At 36.5% G+C, this 22,342-nt stretch overlaps 3 protein-coding genes across 3 annotated transcripts; 2 read left to right on the top strand and 1 right to left on the bottom strand.

Moving 5' to 3' along the window:
- Positions 1–4,819: 4,819 nt before the first annotated feature.
- On the top strand, positions 4,820–7,357 carry LOC148919159 (polygalacturonase). The gene is made up of 4 exons (XM_089048961.1): positions 4,820–5,292; positions 5,548–5,837; positions 6,072–6,300; positions 6,876–7,357. The coding sequence occupies exons 1-4, from the start codon at positions 4,849–4,851 to the stop codon at positions 7,092–7,094; spliced, it is 1,182 nt and encodes a 393-aa protein (XP_088905087.1). The 5' UTR covers positions 4,820–4,848; the 3' UTR covers positions 7,095–7,357.
- Positions 7,358–9,195: 1,838 nt separating this feature from the next.
- LOC148919158 (2-alkenal reductase (NADP(+)-dependent)-like) lies at positions 9,196–12,365 on the top strand. Its single transcript, XM_089048962.1, has 5 exons — positions 9,196–9,470; positions 9,923–10,100; positions 10,182–10,348; positions 10,670–10,752; positions 11,792–12,365. The coding sequence occupies exons 1-5, from the start codon at positions 9,219–9,221 to the stop codon at positions 12,165–12,167; spliced, it is 1,056 nt and encodes a 351-aa protein (XP_088905088.1). The 5' UTR covers positions 9,196–9,218; the 3' UTR covers positions 12,168–12,365.
- A 4,725-nt stretch (positions 12,366–17,090) lies between these two features.
- LOC103326793 (F-box protein At2g26850-like) lies at positions 17,091–21,430 on the bottom strand. Its single transcript, XM_008229035.3, has 5 exons — positions 19,676–21,430; positions 19,481–19,560; positions 19,156–19,334; positions 18,658–18,732; positions 17,091–17,603 (listed from the first exon to the last, which is right to left on the bottom strand). Exons 1-5 carry the CDS (start codon positions 20,354–20,356, stop codon positions 17,416–17,418), a joined length of 1,203 nt encoding a protein of 400 aa, XP_008227257.2. The 5' UTR covers positions 20,357–21,430; the 3' UTR covers positions 17,091–17,415.
- Positions 21,431–22,342: the final 912 nt, after the last annotated feature.

The raw sequence follows: 22,342 nt of genomic DNA, 5'->3' as shown, positions 1-22,342 counted from the left end.
AAATTGTGCTGCTGTGGAAGAATGATTATTTGAAGACTATTCTAATTTTTTTCTTGGCGTGCAATATATGGCTGGAAAGATAAGACAAAGACCTACAATGTAAATATTTTTCCAGAATTTTCTTGGAGGAGGAATGATTCCAAATGTACGTGCAAAGTAACTAACGTGTTATCCTAGTCAAAATAGGAAGATGAGTCAATTACTTACCCATTTTGGATTTATGTTTTAATTAGGTTTTTCTTCATTTTTGGGCTGTGTAAAAGGCCAGCTAGGGTAGGAATAGACGTATGGTGTTTTATTTGAGCATGAGAAACAACTTCTTTGGAAGGACTCAAAAACTAGGAGAAATTGGAGACGCCGGAAGAGTACCACAATTAGCTAAGTTTTATTGTTTCTTCCTTATGTTTTTGTTTATGTAGAATTCTATGATTATGTGTAACTAATTTTATTTTTCTAGGGCATGATGTAGCCCTAGTATGATAATCTAGTTGTCTTATTTTACCTATCTATTGACTGTCGTTTGATGTTAGATTCTTAATCGATGTGCTTAGTACCTTAGTTGACTATCTTGATGCTTGATCACCATCTAGACTTCTAATTGAGTTAATCGGATACGAATTAGAGTAAATACCATACTTAATTTGAGGCTTGATTCTTGTGATTAGGATTTGTAATTCGTCTAGGGTAAATACCATACTCCTAGGGTTTACATGCTTGTTGGATGTTTTCACTGATCTTAATTAGTTTCTATGTGTTGATATTTGACCTAAATACCATAGGCGAATTGCATATAGGAAAACCAGTTAGCCTAAATACCATAGGTAATTCATGAAAAAAGAAAACTAAGCTACATCAATGAATAGGTAGGTGAAGAAGAGGCTAGATCGGATTACTAATGGTGAATTCATTGTCCTAGTGCTTTTATCAATTTGAATTTCTCATCCTTGTGTTTGGTGACTTTCTACTTGTTTTTTCTTTTAATTTCGTTGTTTATTAAATCATTCTTTCAAAAACTCCTTTTGTGTTTACGTGAGTATGCTACGTGTTTAATTTCTTGTTTATATAATTAGAGTAGTTAAAGTATTTTGTGAAGTAAATTAGGTTAGACTAATTGGAAGTTGAACTCAATCTTCGTGGGAATGGCCTTGTATTTGCCATACTATATTACGATTGACCTTGTGCACTTGTGAGTATAATTTGTGTTTAGACTATCTTTATAATCTCTATCTTTCATGTTGTCTAAAATTCACAACAAAATCAAGAATTGAAAGGTAAAAGAACAAAATTGCAGTATTGGTCTTGAGTAAACAACAACAATCTTCAACAAACAGAGGCTTCGAGCCAAGAAAATGAAGTAGGCTTCGTGGTAAAAAGTCAATATTCAACATAGTAGCTAAATGAATACAGTGCTTGTTCTATTGTCCTTAGTAGCTAATTTTGATTGGTCTCTCAAGCAATTTGATGAGAAGAATTCCTTTCTACATGGAGATCTAGAAGAAGAAGTGTACATGAACATGCCACCTGGTTATGGGATGTCTAATAATAGTGGGAAGGTGTGTAGACTTGGAAAGGCTCTTTATGGATTGAAACAATCTTCACGAGTATGGTTTGGGAGGTTTACTAATGCAATGAAGAAGTATGAATATCACCAAGATAACTCAGATCATACCCTATTTGTCAGAAGAATAGTTGATGAATGTCTTAACACATACGGTGTCGGCAAAGGCTTTCCATTACTCACTTGACAAGTTAGACATAGGAGATATCTACGCACCAACTTGAGGGGAGTGTTGGCGCAAGCCATAATTCAGGGATCCCATGATCCCAGATTTCCTGGTGTAATTCACGTTAACTAATTAGAATAGCTACCTAGTCAGAATTCCTTGTAATTATCTAATTACTCTTCCTTATAGGAAAAGTAAACTTGTACTTGTATATATATATATATATGTATCCTCATTTTGGAGAAATATAATATCGATCACAATTATTCAATATTGTGTTTAGTTTAAGTGTATTATGTATTTCTTAGAATTGAGAATTCGTCCAAGAACAATGAGAGTATTAGAGCATATATAAGCACAATAATAAAAGAATGTGTTAGCAGAAGGAAGACAAGCCAATCAGAGAAATTAGAGAAAATTCAAAAGAACGTTAATGAAATGAGTAATACTACACTTATCACATTTTTATCTCATATTTCTATACTACATGATGTAGCATGTCCATACCATATGCCACATCAATTAAATCAATGAAGTGTATTTTAATAAAGAAAGTTTAATTAACAGTTTTTTAAAAATGTTAATAAATCATAAAAGAAAAGAAAACGTTAAATAAATTTAATTAATGTAGTTGTCCACCTCATCTGTCACATAAAGTGGTATGGAAATATGATAACAATAGCATTATTCTATGAAATATCTTACTTCTATCAAAATCTTGAGCATGAAGCTCAAACCTTGATATGATAATAATATATTTCAGTTTAATGTCTTGTAGGTGTGAGAAAACTATTAGTTCGTATTACCATGTAACTCATGCTAGGGTACTGCTCTATAATTTCTGGTCATAAAGAAATGAAAAAGGCTATTTAGGAATAAGAATTATATGTTTAAAATTAAGAATTATATGCTTAAAATTAGTTTACTTATTATTTAGGAATAAGAATTATATGTTTAAAATTAGCTTACTTATCACATAATATAAATAAAAAAAGTTCGATACAAAGTTTAAGTACGGAGTTAAAATTTAATCTAAATCTCAATTTTTATAAAAAATTAGATCTTATTGAAGGATGTTGGTCTAGTTTCCTATTTTTTTTTCTTTTCTGTTTTTTTATCATGAATTCTCAACAAAATTGTAATTGACCGGCATTATTATTAGTTGGCGGATGCCCATATGGCAATGGCAAAGCCAGCATGGGACCAGTGGGGTCCTAGGCCCCCACTCCAATTTTTATTTATTTATTTGTATATTATATATGATATACTATTATAATATATTATATTAGTTTTAGGATATTTATTTCACAATAAAATAATATATTAGGTTCTTTTTGTCTACAAATTAACCATAAAATTTCTTGTCTTTCTTTTACTCATCTCCCTTAAATCTTCTAGGTTAGTTTATGATATTTACACTAAAAACTCCTAAATTTTTAACCTTTCTTTCTCTTCCTCTTTTGTTTAAAGCTTTATGAATTTTTTATTTTCCTCATTTTTTTTATGTATGAGTACCTTAATATTGCACTTTATAAACTTTTTTTTTTCTATTTCTTTTCTCTTTTGAAATATAAATTATCAAATTTGAAGTCTTTAATAGTGTAGATGATGATATTAGTATTTAACCAATTTAAAATATGAAATTCATGATAATTATGAAGAGAAGACAAGGTTTATAAAGGGCCCCCTCTAATGTGAAATCATGGCTCCGCCACAGCTGTATAGTACATATCTGGATGAAAAGCAGACAATAATAGCTGCACTATATAAAATATATATACATATGTATATGTTTGTAATAAGGAATAATGAAAGGAGGAAAGATGGTACGTTACAAGTAGGTGACAAAATGGCCAGAAATTTTCATGGTTGTCTTCCACTGTTAGCGCCAATACGTTCAATTGAAGCAACCAAATTAATAAAAATCTGTTCGTATTCACGAATTCTTAACAACGCTGACGCATTCATTTCTAAATAACTAATTGAATATTGGATCAATTGCAACGTATGCGCATGTGCATGCGCATGGTGTGTTTAGATTAAATGACCAGTTTTACTATTGCACCTAGTTTTGCGAAAGGGCATGCAAAGTTAGGTCGTATGTTTACCATGGAGAAATAGGAGTGGGAAATAGGATAAAACGTGCATATAATGCGGCAGGTCTGGAAATGTCGGGCGACAACTCAACTTTTGGGCCAAAATGTCCCACCTTTTATCAAGTGTTGACACGGAAATTAGAAGGTGAGGCGATTTCTTCTCCTATATATCAGCGATGTATCATCAATATTTTAGGAAAGTTCTGATGTATCTCGATATTTCATACAAACGTAAAAATGTTCCAAAATAGAAGAAAGAAGATGCAAATTCAAACATAATAAACAGTATAGTTGTTTCAAATATAAACCGAACTTAGCCTAACCGAGCAATCGTGTACAAACCCATCCAATTATTCAAACCGAGTGTTTTGTATCAAGAACTATTGCCTCGAGTTGGAGGGCCCATATTATACGCACGCGCACGTCTGATATGTTCATCTTTTGTAACAGTGACAGAGGACATTCCATTTTCGGGGATCCAATAACAGAGGTTTATTACATGGGATGCCAACAATATAGACGTTTCAATATTTTCCCGACATGGGATGCCAACAATATAGATGTTTCAATCTTTCAACACGGAAGCAATCACATAAGGATTAAAATGGCAGGACATCAGACATGAGAGAGAGAGAGAGAGAGAGAGAGAGACTTGCGGTTCAAGCAAGAGAAGACCATAACACTGTATAGCAATAGCACCGTAAAGTAAGATGCAAAGAATGAGGATGGGGGTCATGTTTTCAAGTACCAAAACACGCAAGGGCATTTTGGGAAAGTACATTTGAAAATAAATTAAGGCGAGAAAAGCTCCTCTTCCTGCTACACACATTATTAGCCTACGTAAGGTCATTACGGCGCCGTTCCTTTTTTTTTATTGGCGTAGCTCATCTCATCATCCACCCAGGTTCATTTCGTTCAAAGCTATAAATAACCCATCAAACCATTCAACTTTCCCACCACCACTCCTCGCTCCTTCAACTCATTAACCTCTCTCTCTCTCTCTCTCTCTCTCTCATTTTAATCCGCAAATGGCAAACCGTAGAAGCCTCTTTTCTCTCTCACTTATCTTTGTGTTCATGATCAACTCAGCCATAGCCACTCCAGTCACATACAATGTGGCCAGTTTAGGAGCCAAAGCAGATGGCAAGACTGACTCCACAAAAGCCTTCCTCTCAGCATGGGCTAAAGCTTGTGCCTCGATGAATCCCGGTGTCATTTATGTGCCGGCAGGAACGTTCTTTCTTCGCGATGTGGTGTTTAGTGGGCCTTGCAAGAACAATGCCATCACCTTTCGCATTGCCGGAACCCTTGTGGCCCCGTCTGATTACCGGGTCATCGGTAATGCAGCTAACTGGATTTTCTTTCACCATGTAAACGGGGTTACCATATCAGGTGGAATTCTTGACGGCCAAGGCACTGCCTTGTGGGCTTGCAAGGCCTCTAATGGCAAGAGTTGTCCCAGCGGAGCAACGGTAATTAATTTACTACTTTAAATATCAAATTCATGACACCATTATTTTGAGTTATGACCAGAAAAAGAAATAATGATAATACATTCCACCGTGCATGTGCTTCATTATTAGTGAGAATTTTAAAGGTCAACGTACGTACAATTTGCTTTATTATTTGCGACCAATTGAATTGAGGGTTTATAAAATATCATATGGACATGATAAATTGTACCACAAGCTTAGCTTGATCAAGTAATTTCGTGTATATATGTGCAGACATTGAGTTTTTCCGACTCAAACAACATTGTGGTGAGTGGATTGGCATCCCTAAACAGCCAAATGTTCCACATAGTCATCAACGACTGCCAAAATGTGCAAATGCAAGGTGTCAGGGTTTCTGCTTCCGGTAACAGCCCTAACACTGATGGCATTCATGTCCAAATGTCATCTGGTGTCACAATACTCAACTCCAAGATTGCAACCGGTGACGATTGTGTCTCAATTGGCCCCGGAACCTCAAATTTGTGGATAGAAAGCGTTGCCTGTGGACCTGGCCATGGAATTAGGTACGACATCAAAATTATGTATCCAAGATTGATGAAACTAGCTAAATGCATACTATTTCATAATATATGTTATAATATACATCCTAACTAAAATTTAAATCTTTTTTCTTCGTTGCTTAATGACATTTGGGGCATCTTCCAATAAAGTGGAGATTAATTGGTTGCTAGTAGAGATTCATCTTTTTGGTGGATGTTCTAGTTGTAAATTTAACATTGTTTTACTTGATGGTTCAGCATTGGAAGTCTAGGCAAGGAGCAAGAAGAGGCCGGTGTACAAAATGTAACAGTTAAAACGGTTACCTTTACTGGTACTCAGAATGGTCTAAGAATCAAGTCATGGGGGAGGCCAAGCACTGGGTTTGCTAGAAATATTCTTTTCCAACATGCTACAATGGTCAATGTCGAAAATCCTATTATTATAGATCAACATTATTGCCCCGACAACAAAGGGTGCCCTGGTCAGGTAAGATATATATCATTCATGCTCTAACGGTCAATTCCCAAAGTTTAATTACAACTAAATTTTCTCTTCCATATATAGTGTAACGTTTTTGATAAAAACGTTGGCATCACCAAATTGTAACTGTCGAATATCAATAGCTTTCTTGGGCTTCCACCTGGAAGAGAGTCAAAAAGGACTACTTTTCTCTATGGGCTAAGCCAATAATTTTAGACCCAAAGCAAATCCAATAACTCTTTCCTTCGCGGGCTTGCTCTCCTACTACTTGCAAAGGTCGAGCCTTGCCCATTGTAACCTTTGTAACTTATTAAAAACTTCATTGTACCGTGCAATGGGGTTGAGAGTTAGTAGTTCAAGTGGTTAACAACATTTACTCTTGCATTCGAAGTCCTAGATTTAATTCCCCTCTTTCCCAATATCATTTTTATCAAAATGACTTCATCGTAGCTTAGCCAAAAAAGCATTAAACTTCCCATTAAGCCGAACTCCCATGCTATAATACTTGTTCACCTTCTGTTAAAAGCTGGAAATCTGACTTTGTATATTTTTTTTCTTTTGTCAATTTTGTTTTTCGATAGGTTTCTGGAGTTCAAATTAGCGATGTGACATACGAAGACATACACGGTACATCAGCAACAGAAGTTGCAGTAAAATTTGATTGCAGTCCCGAGCACCCTTGTAGCGAGATCAAATTGGAGGATGTGAAGCTTACTTACAAGAACCAAGCAGCTGAGTCTTCATGTAGCCATGCAGATGGAACAACTGAGGGTGTGGTTCAGCCTACAAGTTGTTTGTAGAGTGGAAAAATATGAACTGCTTGTAGAAGTATTGAAATCTAAAAGTTTGCCCTCCAGTACGAAGGACAAATGAAAACTGAATTATACGATTTATAGGAAGAATGAGCTTGTAGCGTTGGCAGCCTATTAGGGCTTCCCTTGAGCCCGGCCGTGCAATTAGTTTGGTTTCTTCAATCTCGTCGACTTCGATGGGTGTTTATGTTATGAACTGTTGTAAGATTATATCCGGAAGACGTTAAATTCACAAGATTAAATTTTATTTTGATGGCTGATGTGGCATTTGATTCAATATTCTATCAATTTAATTCACTATTTTATTATAATCGGAAGCACACATTAAATAGTAAAATTTGGTTCAAGAGACAAAAGGATTTGAACTATCGCATGAACTTTTTGGTTGGGGCATTTTATCATGTCAAATTTTACCCATTAAAAGTTTATTATGGTATTTTAACATTTCGGTTGGAGATTGTAAACCGTGGATCCTTCTCGTATAGATAGCTTGGGCTTGATCCGGGGGACTTGGGCCTGTGTAAGGCCAACGAGTGCGGATGACTTTCAAAAGAAGATCTACACACTCCGAATGATATCGAATTAGGCGGATCAGGTTGATTCCAATCTAACCCTCTCCGATGGTTAAATCAGAAGCTAACTTTTGCTAGAGAGAATGGAAATAGGGTTTATGTTCTGTGTAGAGTTATTTATTACCTTTGTCTAGTGATAGCTGATGGGTATTTATAGGAGGGAGAAAGAGAGGTGAAGATATTTTCGGAAGAGATCTTCTTCGCCTTCTGAGTTGCATTTAATGTCTTATTTCAAATCACCATGCTGGGTAGAGGTTAGGTGGCGAAGTGACATGCGACCAGGGATGGGAGGTGTATTAAATGATCCCTCTCCATCACCTACCTGTTCATGCAAAGATTAACGGGTAAAGCGACATCTATTCGAGGATGGGACGTGCACTTAACTACTCTTCTTGTTAGCCAATCTGTATATTGCAGGGATAGAGTTGATCGACTTGACAGGAACCAAGTCAGGTCCTCGCCTTGGATTTAGGATGCTCGTCCTATTGGTCGGATAAATACACACATACCCGATCACTTTGGACTACTCCTCGGGTTCGTAGCTCCCAACTAGGGAGGCTGGTGATACCACTATGCTCAGGTCGGTAAAAAAAGGCGTTCCCCTACAGCCACGTGTCAATTCATAATAGGCTCGGCTTATGGTGATTGCATGAGCTATCAACAGAGATTCTCTAAAAAATCGACTTATATAAATCTTAAATATGCATCGATTCAGGATGCATTTTGGTTTCTTATTCTTGAGCTTTGAGCTTTAGGTAATTAACTTGAGATGTCGATGGGCACCTTGCACTATTTGATTAAAGAAAAATAGACGCAAAGCAAGATTCCTTGTAGTTGCCAATTTGAAGTTTTCTTTATCGCTACATACTACTGGTCTACAAGTTCTCTTTCTAATACATAATTTGACATAAATAAATATAGTGCAGAGTGCATTGACTAAACCTAAAAAAAGCAGCACGTAAGCAATTACGTGCATTTGGTGTAAAAGCTAAAGGCCTCTGATTTATGTAAGCAGTAATCATATTATATTATATGTATTTTGGCTCTGCAATTGTAACGGAATAGCACTATTTTGCTATCTCCAACAAATAAAACAATGATACATGAAAAAATTATCTCAAGTGTCATTTGGAGGGAGGGGGGGTGCGGAAGAAGAAGAAAGAAGAACTCAATTGGTCAATCATTGTGAAGAAAATATATTGAAGGAAAAAAGAAGAAGAAGAAAATATCAATTAAGCCCCTCTTATATTGAACACTTCAATAATAAAATAAAATTTGCATATAGAATTAGGTCAGTCGGTCAAGACAGTGTGCTCGTTCCTTTGCACTTGAGTTCAATTCCCTTCCCCTAACATTTTCAAACAAATAATAATAAAATAAAAATGTGAATTTGAAAGTCAATGTCGTAGTAAAATATGGTTTTTTAGTATCAATATTAAGGAAAGCCATTGGTCTAGCAGAATGCCCGCCACTGCTATTTATAAGGTTTGGATCACCCTACATTTAAGCACCAAGCAGAGAGAGAGAAAGAGAGAGAGGAATGGCAGAAGTGAGTAACAAGCAGGTGATACTGAGGGAGTATGTCACTGGCTTTCCCAAAGAGTCAGACTTGTACGTGAATAGTACAGCTACTATCAAGTTGAAGCTTTCTGAGCCTGGGCATGAGGGTTCTTCAAAGAAACTAGTTCTAGTGAAGAATCTTTACTTGTCTTGCGATCCCTACCAACGACTATTTATGGAAAGAATCGAAGGCCTGAGCAGCCAATCCACTTCCTCCTATACGCCTGGCTCTGTAAGCAAAACCCATCATATATCTTTTCCTTTCAATTTCTGTAAAAATATATACCAAATGTTATGCTCAAATATATATTAATTGTTAAACGTTGTTTCCTTGAAAAAAAAAAACAATTTCTTGCAAAATTGGAATATACATGAGGTAACTCTGCACGTTGTGCAAGCTTCACCCACAAGAAAAATAATTACTAGCCACTTAACTCCGTATCACAAGATGAGGTGGCTAAAAACACTGTTAATGTCTATTAGCGCGCAATGAGCACGAATAACTGTGATTATTAAGTAGTAAGAGCTGATAGTGGTTTTTGTTACCACATCCTATGCCACAAACATTAATGATTACCAATTATTTTTCTAGTAGTGCTTGTTTTTTGGTTGACAACATTGGGAGGGAATCAAATACAAGTTTGATGATATAATTAATTTAATTTTGGTGGTGTAAACGTGCAGCCAATATATGGGTATGGAGTGGCTAAAGTTTTGGACTCTGGGCACCCAGAGTTGAAGGCAGGTGACTTGGTTTGGGGGACTACCTATTGGGAAGAGTACAGCCGAATCCCTGCACCCGAAGGCCTGATCAAAATCCAGCACACTGATGTACCTCTATCCTATTATACTGGAATTCTTGGTAACAAGTCAAAACCTATTTTAGCTCATGATGATATGCGTTGGTTTTGATACATGAGTGTATTTTGTAATTTCATTTCAGGTATGCCTGGTTTGACCGCTTATGTTGGTTTCTACGAAATTTGTTCTCCTAAGAAAGGAGAACATGTCTTCATTTCAGCAGCAGCTGGTGCTGTTGGTCAGCTTGTTGGACAATTTGCAAAATTAATGGGTTGTTATGTTGTTGGAAGTGCTGGCAGTAAGAAAAAGGTACGAACTTGACTCTTTGAATTTCAAATTAATATTACCTACACCATTTTTTCTTGTTTCGGTTGTATTTTGCTGTTGTTATTTGGGCCAACTTTGGTGTTGGTTTGGGTTGGGGCCTCCGTTTGTGTTGTTGAATTGGGTCGTCTAGTTGTTTTTGTAAACTCTTCTCTTAACCATTTTCTTTGCGTGTGCCTAAATTTATAATTTTGACCATCACGCAGGGAAATGTTTCATGCTTATTAACAGGGGGCTTTAGATGAGTCGTAATTTATTCAGATGAAAAGTGATTCATTCCTTTCCTTTATGTATTCATCTTGTTAGGTTGATCTATTGAAGAATGAGCTTGGATTTGATGAGGCTTTTAACTATAAAGAAGAGGCTGACTTGAATGCGGCTTTCAAAAGGTACATATGAGTTATGATAGAGAGATTATATTTATAAACCCTAGTGTACCACGAATACAATGAGTCTCAACTCTATTAGACAAATGGTTACTTGACGGGTGGTATACAGAGTAGCCTACAAATGTGATCTCCCTATTATTTTATGTAAAATACATATTTATTATGTTATACTAGTTTCCTTTGGTAAGAAAAGAAAGGAAAAAAACTATTATTAAGAATTTGCGTGTTGTTAGGGTTCGTCATTAGGCTGGACCAACTAAATTTTGGGTTCGAGCCGAGCCCTCATGGGCCTAAATGGGCAGAACTTTATTTTTAAAAGTCTTTTAAATTTTTTTTGTTGCACATTTCGTTTTTTCAAAAGTGATGGATATAGAGTATTCTCTTGAACAATAGTATAGATAACTACGTAACTTAAGAAAACAAAAATATAATAGTCAAACGTTTTTTACTAAACCTAGACCAATAACCAATATATTTTAAAAAAAATATTATACCTAAAAATGAATCTTATAATGTGCAATTTGTGCCTTAGTTAACTTATATCCCAAATTAGGATTGACATCATGAAAATTAAAGCAATTTGTGCCTTTAGAATTAATAAACCCAAAATAAGCTTTCAAATTCTTTATTGAACCATTAAATTTGAACTTGACAAAAAAGGGCACTAAGAGATATAGTGCATATATTGCTTGTTTGTTACAAAATTTTAGACAACATTGAAAAAATGAACTTAATTTATAACATGTGTAAACAAAATAAAAAGTTTATTAGTTTATCATACATATTATATTATTTTGATTAAGTATAAAACGAGGTTAGGGAATGCATCAATTAATCTTAAAAAAAGAAAAGAACAAGCGGGCGGGCCGAGCGGGCCTAACCATCCTGCTAAGTTGGACTTTCGCCCATTGGGCTTGGACTATCCCCTTTGGGGCCACGGGCCAAATGATGATCCTTCTATGTTGTATATGATGCTTTGAAGCTTAAGCTTTCTTGAGTGAAAGATAAATTTTCTTTGTAATTACCATACACTTGCCAGGTATTTCCCTGAAGGCATTGATATTTACTTTGAGAATGTTGGAGGCAAAATGCTAGACGCAGTGCTCCTCAACATGAGAGTCCATGGCCGCATTGCTGTATGTGGAATGATCTCACAGTACAATCTTGATCAAGCAGAAGGGTTAACAAATTTGATGCACCTTGTGTACAAACGTATCCGCCTCCATGGATTTTCAGTAAGAGATCACTATCACCTCCATCCGAAATTCGTGGAGTTTATGCTGCCTTACATTAGGCAAGGAAAGATTGTTTATGTGGAAGACATAGTTGAAGGCCTTGAGAGTGGTCCAAGAGCGCTGGTTGGACTTTTTAAGGGTCTTAACTTCGGAAAACAAGTAGTTGATGTCTCTGCGTAAATAAGTTGTTTTGTCAATCGATTTGGTGTGCTTGTGTTTCTAACCACTATAACTTCGTTAAGTGGCTCTTTGGTTTTATTTTTATGTTTTTGGATCCTTTTTGGGATTGCATATGTTAAGTGGTGCACTTTGTCACACAGAAGATATTCATCAATAATAAGGGCTAGTTTGAGATTGTTGTCATTTTTAAAAAAAGATGTTTATATTGTGTTTTGGAAATAATGAGCTGTAAAGTAGTTCGATGCTTGTTAAACAATATTTTTAAAGTGTTGTTAGTATAAAAAGCTGTGTCAAAACCGTTTGGTAAATTTTGATATAAAACTATTGTAACTGTTGATAATGACTAAAACATACATGATATGTCGAAAGTGTTACGTGGTAACTATGTGGTGGTGGTGGTGATAATAGTGGTGGTGGAGGTGAGGGTGGTGGTATAGGTGGAGGTTGAGTTGGTGGATGTGGTGGTGGAGGTGGTGGAGGTGGTGGTGGTGGTTTGTAGTGGTTGTGGTGGAGATGGTGGTGGTGGTATAGGTGGAGGTGGAGGTGGAGGTAGAGATGGAGTTGGTGGTAGAGGTGGTGGGTAGTGGTAGTGGTAAATGTCAAATCGAGGTATAAAGTGATCAAATAAGTGTACAATAAAAGTTCTTCGAAATTAGATTGATAACAGTATTTTACGAAACATATTTAACAAGAAAATTGAGACATATTTTCACATTTATTGAGTTACTGTGGAACTTTACAACCCATATGGGTCACATAGGATACTCAAGTCGGCAATAAAGCTTGGGTGGTATGACTTCCTCTATAGGCCTAGAAGTGTGATATAAAGGCACAAGGTTTGGCAAATTCTGTAGTTGAATTACCACATCGACTTATAGAGGTGTGCTACGGGTACCAACTTAAATACCAACTTAATGATACCAACCTATGTAGCACATGATATGACAATTTATGTCATATGCCACATCATTTTTTTTATTAGTTAAGTTTTAACCATTTTTTTTGCCAAAATTAACTTAATTATTTAGTTTAAAATAAATAAATTCTGCTCCAAGCCTTCCTTCCTTCGCGGATCTACTACCATGGCCTCCTTCCTCCCCAATTTGTGTGCCCTTATTATTACGCACGTTGAATTTGGCTTTCGGGGTGTGACATATTTTTACCAATCCCGTGAAGCCTTTCTTATCTTTGAATGCTTGAGTGCTAACCATTGTGTGTTTCCCTTGCTTTAGGAAGATTGCCTCACTCAGCCAGACGGTATGGTGAGGTGTTTGTGAATGGTGCAAAATCGGTACATGTACATGGCCACGACACCGATATATAAATGAGAAGAGAATTCCTTGGTCAGTATCAAGGTTGCGAAACTGTTGCAGCATTGAAGGGTTGTGTGAACTCCTCGATTTCAAGAGAAGTCGAATATTGCTTGATGTGGAAGATGGCTCAAACTAATAAAAATGAGGAAAACGGATCATACCAACAAAAATATGGCAGATGGCCAGAATCAATATAGTCTGTTAACTTGGTAAGATTTGGGAAGTGGGGCCATGGCAGATTCGGAGAGGGAGGGAGGCCATGGCAGATCTATAAAGGAATGGAGAAACCGATCATACCTCTTCCCTTCTCCTCATACCAGAATTCATCATACACACCCAATCGATTTTGAAATATTACATAAAAGTTGTGATGGCGCTGGAACTGCAGATTAAGAACGTTTTTTATATGCTTCCCACGAGCATTCAGACAAACCCTTAGAGGACGGGTGACATCATAACCTTCTCAACTTACCAAAGGAAGACCTCCTTCCGAAGCGGTAACCATCTGTCGATGCTCCCAACTACAGAACCTAGTTTCCATGGACGTGTCACCTCTACAATAGTTTGCACAAAGTTCCACATCGAAACTTTGAGCAAAACTCCTATTTTCACTTTCCTATAAATAGGGAACAGTGCCTAAGGAAAAAGGGGTAACTACTTTTCACATTTACTGTTATTCTACCAAAATTACCACATATACTCGTTGACTTAAGCATCAGAGAGCCTTCGGTAGGTACCACATTGGTGTCTGAGGCTTGACGATCGCTTCTTCCTTGTTTCCTTCTGTAGGATCCCTCCATACCGAAGGTCCACAACCTTCTCCCCTGTTGAAAATTTAACACTCCCTTATCTAAGTTGATTATCCCAAAAAGAGCACCAACACACGCATAACTCATTATCTTTCAACAATCTGATTACCTTATACTAGTTAATTTATGGGTTGTTTGATAACCATTTCAATTTCAATTTTTAGTTTTCATTTTCATTTTTTGTGAAAACTGAAAACATGTTTGGTATCAGATTTAGTTTTCAAATTTAAAAAAAAGTGAAATCTAGTTTTCAAATTTTAAAAAGGTGAAATCTAGTTTCGAATTTTAAAAAAGTGAAATCTAGTTTTCAAAATCACCTTTATTTTTTTAAAACAACTTGGAAGTTTTTTTATGTTTTTTTGTTTTTGCACTATTGTTTGTTGTAGTGTTAGTTGACTTTCCTTGCACACCAAGGTTTCCCATATTAACTCATGCATAGATTGGAATTGATTTCCTACTCTAAATGGAATTAGAAGTTATTAATTACCTTACTTAGCCTTCGAGGAATATTGTATTATAAATATGGTCTCCTACAAGGAGAAGAATACACAGAAAATTCTCATCACAATTACTCTTTCATAATTTTAGCATTATTTCATTCAAAAGTTTCACATCACCATACATGAAATGCACTCCAGTTACCAAAAGTCGGTATTTGGGACCTCCCAACTTGTACTTGGCTGCTCGATTCGTGCTTTTGGCCACTATCCCAATTCAACCCTCGTCAACTCCATATCCAAAAGTCACAAAAAATAATCATAATTTCAAAAAATTCACCAAAAAACATTATGAACTTTTTGTAATATGAAGTTTTCTGTTTTTAGTTTTTTAAAAATAAAAATTGAAAATTGAAAATTAAAATGATGATCAAATAGGAGCTTAGTTTCTTTTCAAATCACAACAAACTAAAGTAGGAAAGTAAGGTTTTGGAGTGGGGATCACATTCAATGCTGGTAAATTAATTTAGGAAATTACACTTGCGTTGTTGGATACTTATCAAGAATTTTTATTTTGCTAGTTGTAGTGTATATACCAACACAATTTTTTGATTTTACTCTAACAAAATTATTTAAAATTAGAATATTATTAGAGATTACTCATGGTGTGTTAAGAACTCATGGGTAAAACTTGCTCCTAAAAACCAACTTGGAAGGGAAGGGTGCCTAGAGCTCTTAAACCACTCCATGATATGCTATTTTTCCAATGTGTGGGTTCTTGGATTCTAGCATTTCACCATTCTTCCGTACTCAACTTCCTCATTGGCCAGATGGTAGCCATTTCCTTTCTTTGAGGCAGCTTCACTCATCTACCAGTATTCAGTGACTTGACATTATGTCCATATATAATACCGATCATTTTAGTCTAGCCTATAGGTTGCCCCTTTCAGGAAATTGAGTATGATTTCGTTGTGAAACCCGACTCTGATACCAATTGGTAAGTCAATATTTTATTTTCACTGGGCTAGACGGCTTACTTTTATTTAGCTACTGGCCGCGAAGGAAGAGGATGTATGGACTTTGTCATTCCTACTTTAACTTTACCTTTTGTTTCCAAATGTTGACCCGACCCAACCCAACTCTCAATGCCCGAAGGGTTCTTTCGTGTAGTTAAGTTTTCCAAGGTGGGTCTATATTGATTCGCACAGGTTTGGGGTATATCTGTGGGTAAGATACTGATCTCAAAGTAGTAAAGGCTGAACTAAAAGGCTAAATGGGAAAAGGAATACTTTCTTTTCTCTTCCTCAAGAAACATACATCCTCGCCACAAGAGAGGGAGAGTTGCTTGGTATTTTGCTAAATAAAATAAACTAATTAATAATTGAAAATAGAAAATGTTTGAAAAGGAAAAGAGAGAAGATACAGGTGAGTCTAAGTTTATAAGAGCATCCATAATGAACTCTCTAAACCACCTATTTAGATAAAATTTAGGGAGGAAGTAAGAAAACCACCTCCAACCATGCTCTCTATCCAGCTCCTAAAATAGGGAGACCTCTAGGAGCTCCTAAATCTGAGGAGAGAGAATGAACTCCTAGTGGCTCCCTATAATTTAATGCTACCTTATTTAATGAATATTTTAAAACCTTTAATCAATATTGACTATTTTTATATTATTTTTTTCATAAAGATGGACCATTTACGTTGAATTCAAATATAATTCTAGCATTTATGACTCCCAAAACTAGAGAGTATGATTGAAGTTGAAATTTTTTAGAGAGCTCCTAAAATAACTTTTGTGTGTTTGTAGCTAAATTTTAACTAAAAAATAGAGAGTATGATTGTAAATGCTCTAATGCCTCGAGAGTGTATAGGAAGAGGACAGTCCAATTGGCAGCTATGGGTTTTTTTTTCCTCTAAAAACCACAGTGCAAACATGGGATGTTCATTTATAAGGGAGCTGATTTCCTCACTCTTATTTTCTCCAAACTTACATCTGGGTGTCTCACTTGCCATGTTAGTAAGGGTAAAATAGGAAAGGGAAAAAACAAAAAAGAACCAAATTGATTAAAAAATATTAAAAAACAAAAAGGAGTATAAATGAAGTAAAAGGGAGTGAGGAAATCAACTCCCATTATACAAATGCTATATGGGCACTACATAATCAAGGGAGAAACAATTATGTGGAACATGGATAGCATTGTTTCGCTATATATGGCCAATGATAGTATTTCATGCGTAATAACGTTTCCACTTGGCTTGACATACCATTACTGGTCGAAGATAGCAAAAAGTGTTATCCCGTTTAACACAGTTTTTCTAGAATCGGGGCCCTATGTGGGCTAGTAGAGATATTGCGAAGAAATGTAAGAAACTGCAACTGAATTAACACTTTCTATAACCTCCAAATGAAAATTATCAACAAAAATTTTACATATCGTGGGATAAGTTATTGTACAATAATTGGAGGCATGTACAAGGACCAGAATCCCATAAAATAGCCGAGAAACGTGCCACGAAAAAAACATAGTAAAATAAAATGGGTATAGCTAAACATCATGGCCTCCACATCCATGCGGTCCATTGAATCTGAAGCAAACTTCCAGCTTAAGGCAGCATCCACTTGTTTCGGTTATGCAAGTGGATTAAGAATTGGATTGATTGTCACAACAAAAAAATTAGGCATGTACCATTATTCCAAGACTTCAGTTGGCCAAAGTCTCTTCCATGTGGAAATCTCTTCCTTGGTTCTAAGCTTCCTGATGCCCCCGTAAAACCCATCTGCCTCATTTCCCTCCTCTCGATGGTCTCTTCTGCTGATGTTTGTGCATCTCCACCGTGATCCGTGCGTGTACTGGTTGAACTCCAGCACCACAGTGTCTGTTTAACAATCACAGGTGATCACCGTGTTAATTTTTAATGCAATAGTTTCCAATCTAAGAGCTCAAGAAAAACTTTCCCTCTTGTATATTGCTCATTTCATCCGAACTCAAAGCAGTGATCAAAATCTATAAAAGAAATATTTCAGGATCTGTAATTGTTTCTGTAAATCTATAATCAAACAATTTTCCAATTGCTGTGTTTAGCAAAACCAATTTAATGGGTTCTCCAAGCACTCCAAAATATTTGGTTTAGGAAACAAAATGCATTGAAACCCTGCCAAAACAAATAATTACAGAGCTATTTTCTGTCATTCATAAAGTGGTTTGAAAGTCTTATTATTAATATTATAATTGTAGGACTATATATTATCACCAACATCGTCATTATCATATATAAATGTTAATGTCTGTTTGTGGTGAGAAGAGGACACAAATCTCTTGCAATATTGCTTGGCTGGTGGGGTGTGATGGAGAGATTAAAAAAATTGGAAAGCCAAAGAAGGATGAGCATGGCAGCCCCACAAAGCATTAAGATTCCCATTTTGCAAAAAAACAGAGACTCCAGGGAAGATTGAGTTCTTTCATTGTGGTTGGCCATAAATATTCTTCCCAGACAAACTTATCACAATGTTGGTGGAAATTATGACAAAATGACAATGATATGTCTTGGGGACCAATCAAACAGCACAAAAACTGGTCCACCTATTAAAATATTGGGTATCAGAAAAGGGAGGAGGCCAAGACTAGTAGTGTCTATTCTGTGAAAGCTAACTTTGCATTCTTATTATCCACAACTTAGAGATATCAATGGCTTCTTGCAAGAACCTCAATTCTTTATGAACTTTCTGCCCTAAAATGCTTTATCTAATTGCTGAGACAATGGTGAAAGAAAAAAAAATTATTGTTGGAATCTTAGCATAATAATATTTTCCAGCCAAAATCAGTTGTTAGATTCTCCAACAGCAAATCTCTTTTTTGCAATCACATACTAGTCAATCCTACAGAGCATAAGATCCTACTTTGAGGGGTGGAAAGGAATGAATTCAACTCACCACTATTATGACAAAGGCAGTAATTTTCATTTCCATCACATGATTCTAGGTGACCCACAACACCATACCACCAACCTGCAATACAATACAGAAAATCCTATCAAGCAATGGAAAATGGAAAATTAATTAATTTCACCTTTAATTTAAGTTTCTGCATATTAAACGAATCTAATGTCTTTCAATTCGGTTGAACAAGCAAATCGAACCAAAAGTCGTATCTGTATATAGTATCAGTTATATACTGTTCAAGTTCTAATTGCCAAGTATTAGATGCCACCAAGCAAATCCAAGCAAAATTCAATAGACCTTCTATATACAAATTAGGTTGAACTGCCTTCATTTTAATTTTATTTAAGGAAACGTTGGAAAAACATATTTGTAGACATTGCAGAAGCAGTTAATCTTCAAGTTTCTTCCAAAAGTAACAAACCAAAAGGAACTCTAGATTACTTAAATGAGCAGTAATGGGATTTAGAATAAGTTGAACGAATAACAAACCATAAGGAAATTCTTTGTTTCTTCTCCACTGAATCTCAATATGATCACCAGGCTGTAACTCATTCAAACAGTCAGACATATGAAGATCATGAGGGGGAGTCTCGATTGGTGGTGCTCTAAGCCTTTCCCAAGGCACACCGTTTTCAATTGCAACTGCTCGCCTTCCATGTGGTGGGTACCTGAACAGAAAACCCACCTTCAGTTAGATCATCCACATCGACTTACCATAAACAATAAGAAACAGTCATAAATGCAAAATCCCAATAACATACATAAGCAATAAGAAACAGTTATAAACATAGAGGGAGACCAATTGTCCAACTACCTGGCTTGGAAGGTGTCAGTGCGAGGATCATAGCTAATTTCAGCATCATAGCATGACAACATAAATCCAACATGTCCATTCTGCAATACAAGAAAAAAAAAACATATATAACATGTAATTTAGGGAACGGAACAGAATCAACACTTTTTAATAAATAAACAAATAATAAATATTGCAAACTCGTAGATAGATTACCTCGCGGTTATAGACTTGAGCTGGGAACCAGAACCTGCCAGTCTCAAGAGCAAGGTACCAGGACATGATGGAATCAGCTGGCAAAGAACACCTCTGCTGGCTATGATCATCAACCCTGGATCTAATCCATGAGAAAGGCCAACCAAGAGACAGAATTCTCATGAGACCCTTTTGCTTGCCCTGCTTGACATCAACCAAATCGGTTTTGGAAGCAATATGCCACTGCCACTCCCTGTAGGCAGCAGGGCCAATAACACTGCCCCATTTCTGTTTCATGTGCTTCTCCCAAAGGTGATCACTCCTGCATCTCTCCCTCAAAGAAGTACAAACACCTGTCATTCGAAAAAGCGCGTCGGGAGGAAGCCTCTCGAGTATGCATTCCAAGACCAGTTCTGGCAAGTCCAACACAGACATCTCTGGTGTGTCTTCTTCTTCAACATTCTCAACTTTAGCAGAAAGAGACAGAGGCTTCCTCTTGAGGGACATTTTGGAAGGAAATGGAGAAAGAAAGAAAATTGAAAAGCTCTTCTTTATCAACTTGGATATGGTAAAGAATGATAATTCTTTCCAAAACCAGGGGGACAACAAGCGCATCTCACAAGCCCATGGTGGGAGAGGTTTGAGAGGAAGAGTCTTGAAAAAGAGAAAGGAGAGGCAAGTAATGAACAAGTAAAGTAGCATTACAAAAGGGGAATTCTCCTCTTAAGGGTCAAATTCAAGTTTGGCTTAAATGATGAGGGACCAATTGTGGAAAAGCAATGGTAAAATGCTAAATGGAGCAAAACTTGAATTGTCTTCACTTTCACTTGTTCCTCCTCCTCACCCTCTCTCTCTCTTAAAAACTGTAAAAGCAAAAGTGGGATCTTTAATAACCCCTCTCAAATGATGGGTTTTTATTGGTTCCGACGAAGCCCACCAAAACCCAACGGTGGGCCTCCTCTTCCAAAGTAATCAAACTATAATTGGCGATGACTGTAGACACCCTCTTACCCAATGAAAAAAACCAAATTTGGTGGGAGCTCACCTTTCAGCCAGCTCACCTTTAAGCCAATCTAGAACCAAAAGCAAGCCAAATACTTTGCTCCCTGCCTCTCTCTCCTTCAAACAAAAATGAAAATGATTTACTTTCCTTCCTTTAAACTATAAGGACCCCAGCCGTACAGACAGCTTCAACAGCTGTCAATCAAGGAGAGGATGAAAGAGAGATAAAAAGACTAAACCCAAGAAGCTAATGGGGGTGGGGCACTCAGATCTGATATGGGCTTTCTGACACCTGGAGCTCCCAAGAAAAATAAAAAAGATTAAGATAAGTCTAGATGCAGAGACCCATATCTCCCAAAATCTATGATTCTCTTTCGGAGCAAAGAAAATCTGGAGAAAATAATAATGAGCTGCAAAGCAGATCTGGGTAGTTGAGATTGAAACAAAATTAGGTGAAACGCAACACCCAAATGACCACTTAAACAAAAGAGATGAGTCCAAATTGAAGGTAAAGACGGAAGGAGATCAGGAGGCGGTGAAGTGAAAGATAACAGAGATTTTGATGAAGAAGGTGATGAACTTGAGAATTGTGAATTATTCACATTAGTTCAACAGATTCTTCATCAAAGAATCCTCCCCCACCCACGGTCCTCTCAACCACCCTCTCTCTCTTTCTTTTTTCTCTGCCCCTCTGTTTGTGTCTCTCTCTCAGGCAAATCAACGAACAGGTAGTGGACAAGAAGAAAAAAGAAGAAAAACAAGAGGGACAGTCTTATATAATTGACTGAATTGGAGGCCATGCTTAAATAGTTTTTGGAGGCTTTTTGATTGTGTGGATATTAAACAAAGTATTGCCCTTCAAAAATGCAAATACATCACTGCCTCTCTCTTTCTCTCTAAAGATTTTCTCTTTCTTTCCCTTCCTCTCTCTACCAAGTTGGACTTGGAGGAAAATACGTATAACCAGAAAAGGCAACCGTTAGGGTGACGTTTATTGGTGGTTAAGAGATCCTGTTCTCATGCAGCCTCCACCACTTGCAGCCATAACGGTAACCAATGGTTCAGCAACACGTACAATCCGCTTCATCCATTTATGGACTACTTGCAGAACAAAATAACAAAATGAAATGTTGTTTTTTGGGTTTCCGAGTAGAAGCGATTTTATAAATATTCATTGAGTGCATGGGGATTTCGAACTTCTAATCACATAGATGAAGGTAGAAAAGCTTGACTATTTGAGCTATATCCCACTAGCAACAAAATGATAATTAAATACTATTGCCAAAAAAGAAAATAAGATTAAAAAGCACAAATCATTCAAAAGTTTTCATGCTTTATATGTGGGATTGTGGACAATGTGGACCTATAGAGGCACAAGAAGGTATAGCTATACATCCCCTCATCGTAGAAAGCTTTTCAGGTGCCTGAAAGTTGCCTCTATGCTTAGTTTGGTTGTGCACTCCATCTGTTCGACAAAAAGCCTAATAGACTTCTTTCCTTTGCTGCGCAGTGCTCTGCGCATAGCGCACTTATGTTTTGTTTTTACTCTAACCCAAAACGATGTCTTTTGAACCATACATTAAAAATTAAAAAATTATAATAAAAAAATCCGTAGACAGAAAAGGAGGAGGAAAACTCCTTCAGCAATAACGGGAGTTTGCTTAAAAAAAGAAAAAGAAAGTCTCA

The sequence above is a fragment of the Prunus mume genome, linkage group LG3, assembly GCF_029339155.1.
Source record: "Prunus mume cultivar Tortuosa linkage group LG3, ASM2933915v1, whole genome shotgun sequence".
Taxonomy (NCBI): Eukaryota; Viridiplantae; Streptophyta; class Magnoliopsida; order Rosales; family Rosaceae; genus Prunus; species Prunus mume.
Note: the sequence above shows the minus strand (reverse complement) of the source record. Positions and strands in the feature narration are given on the sequence as shown.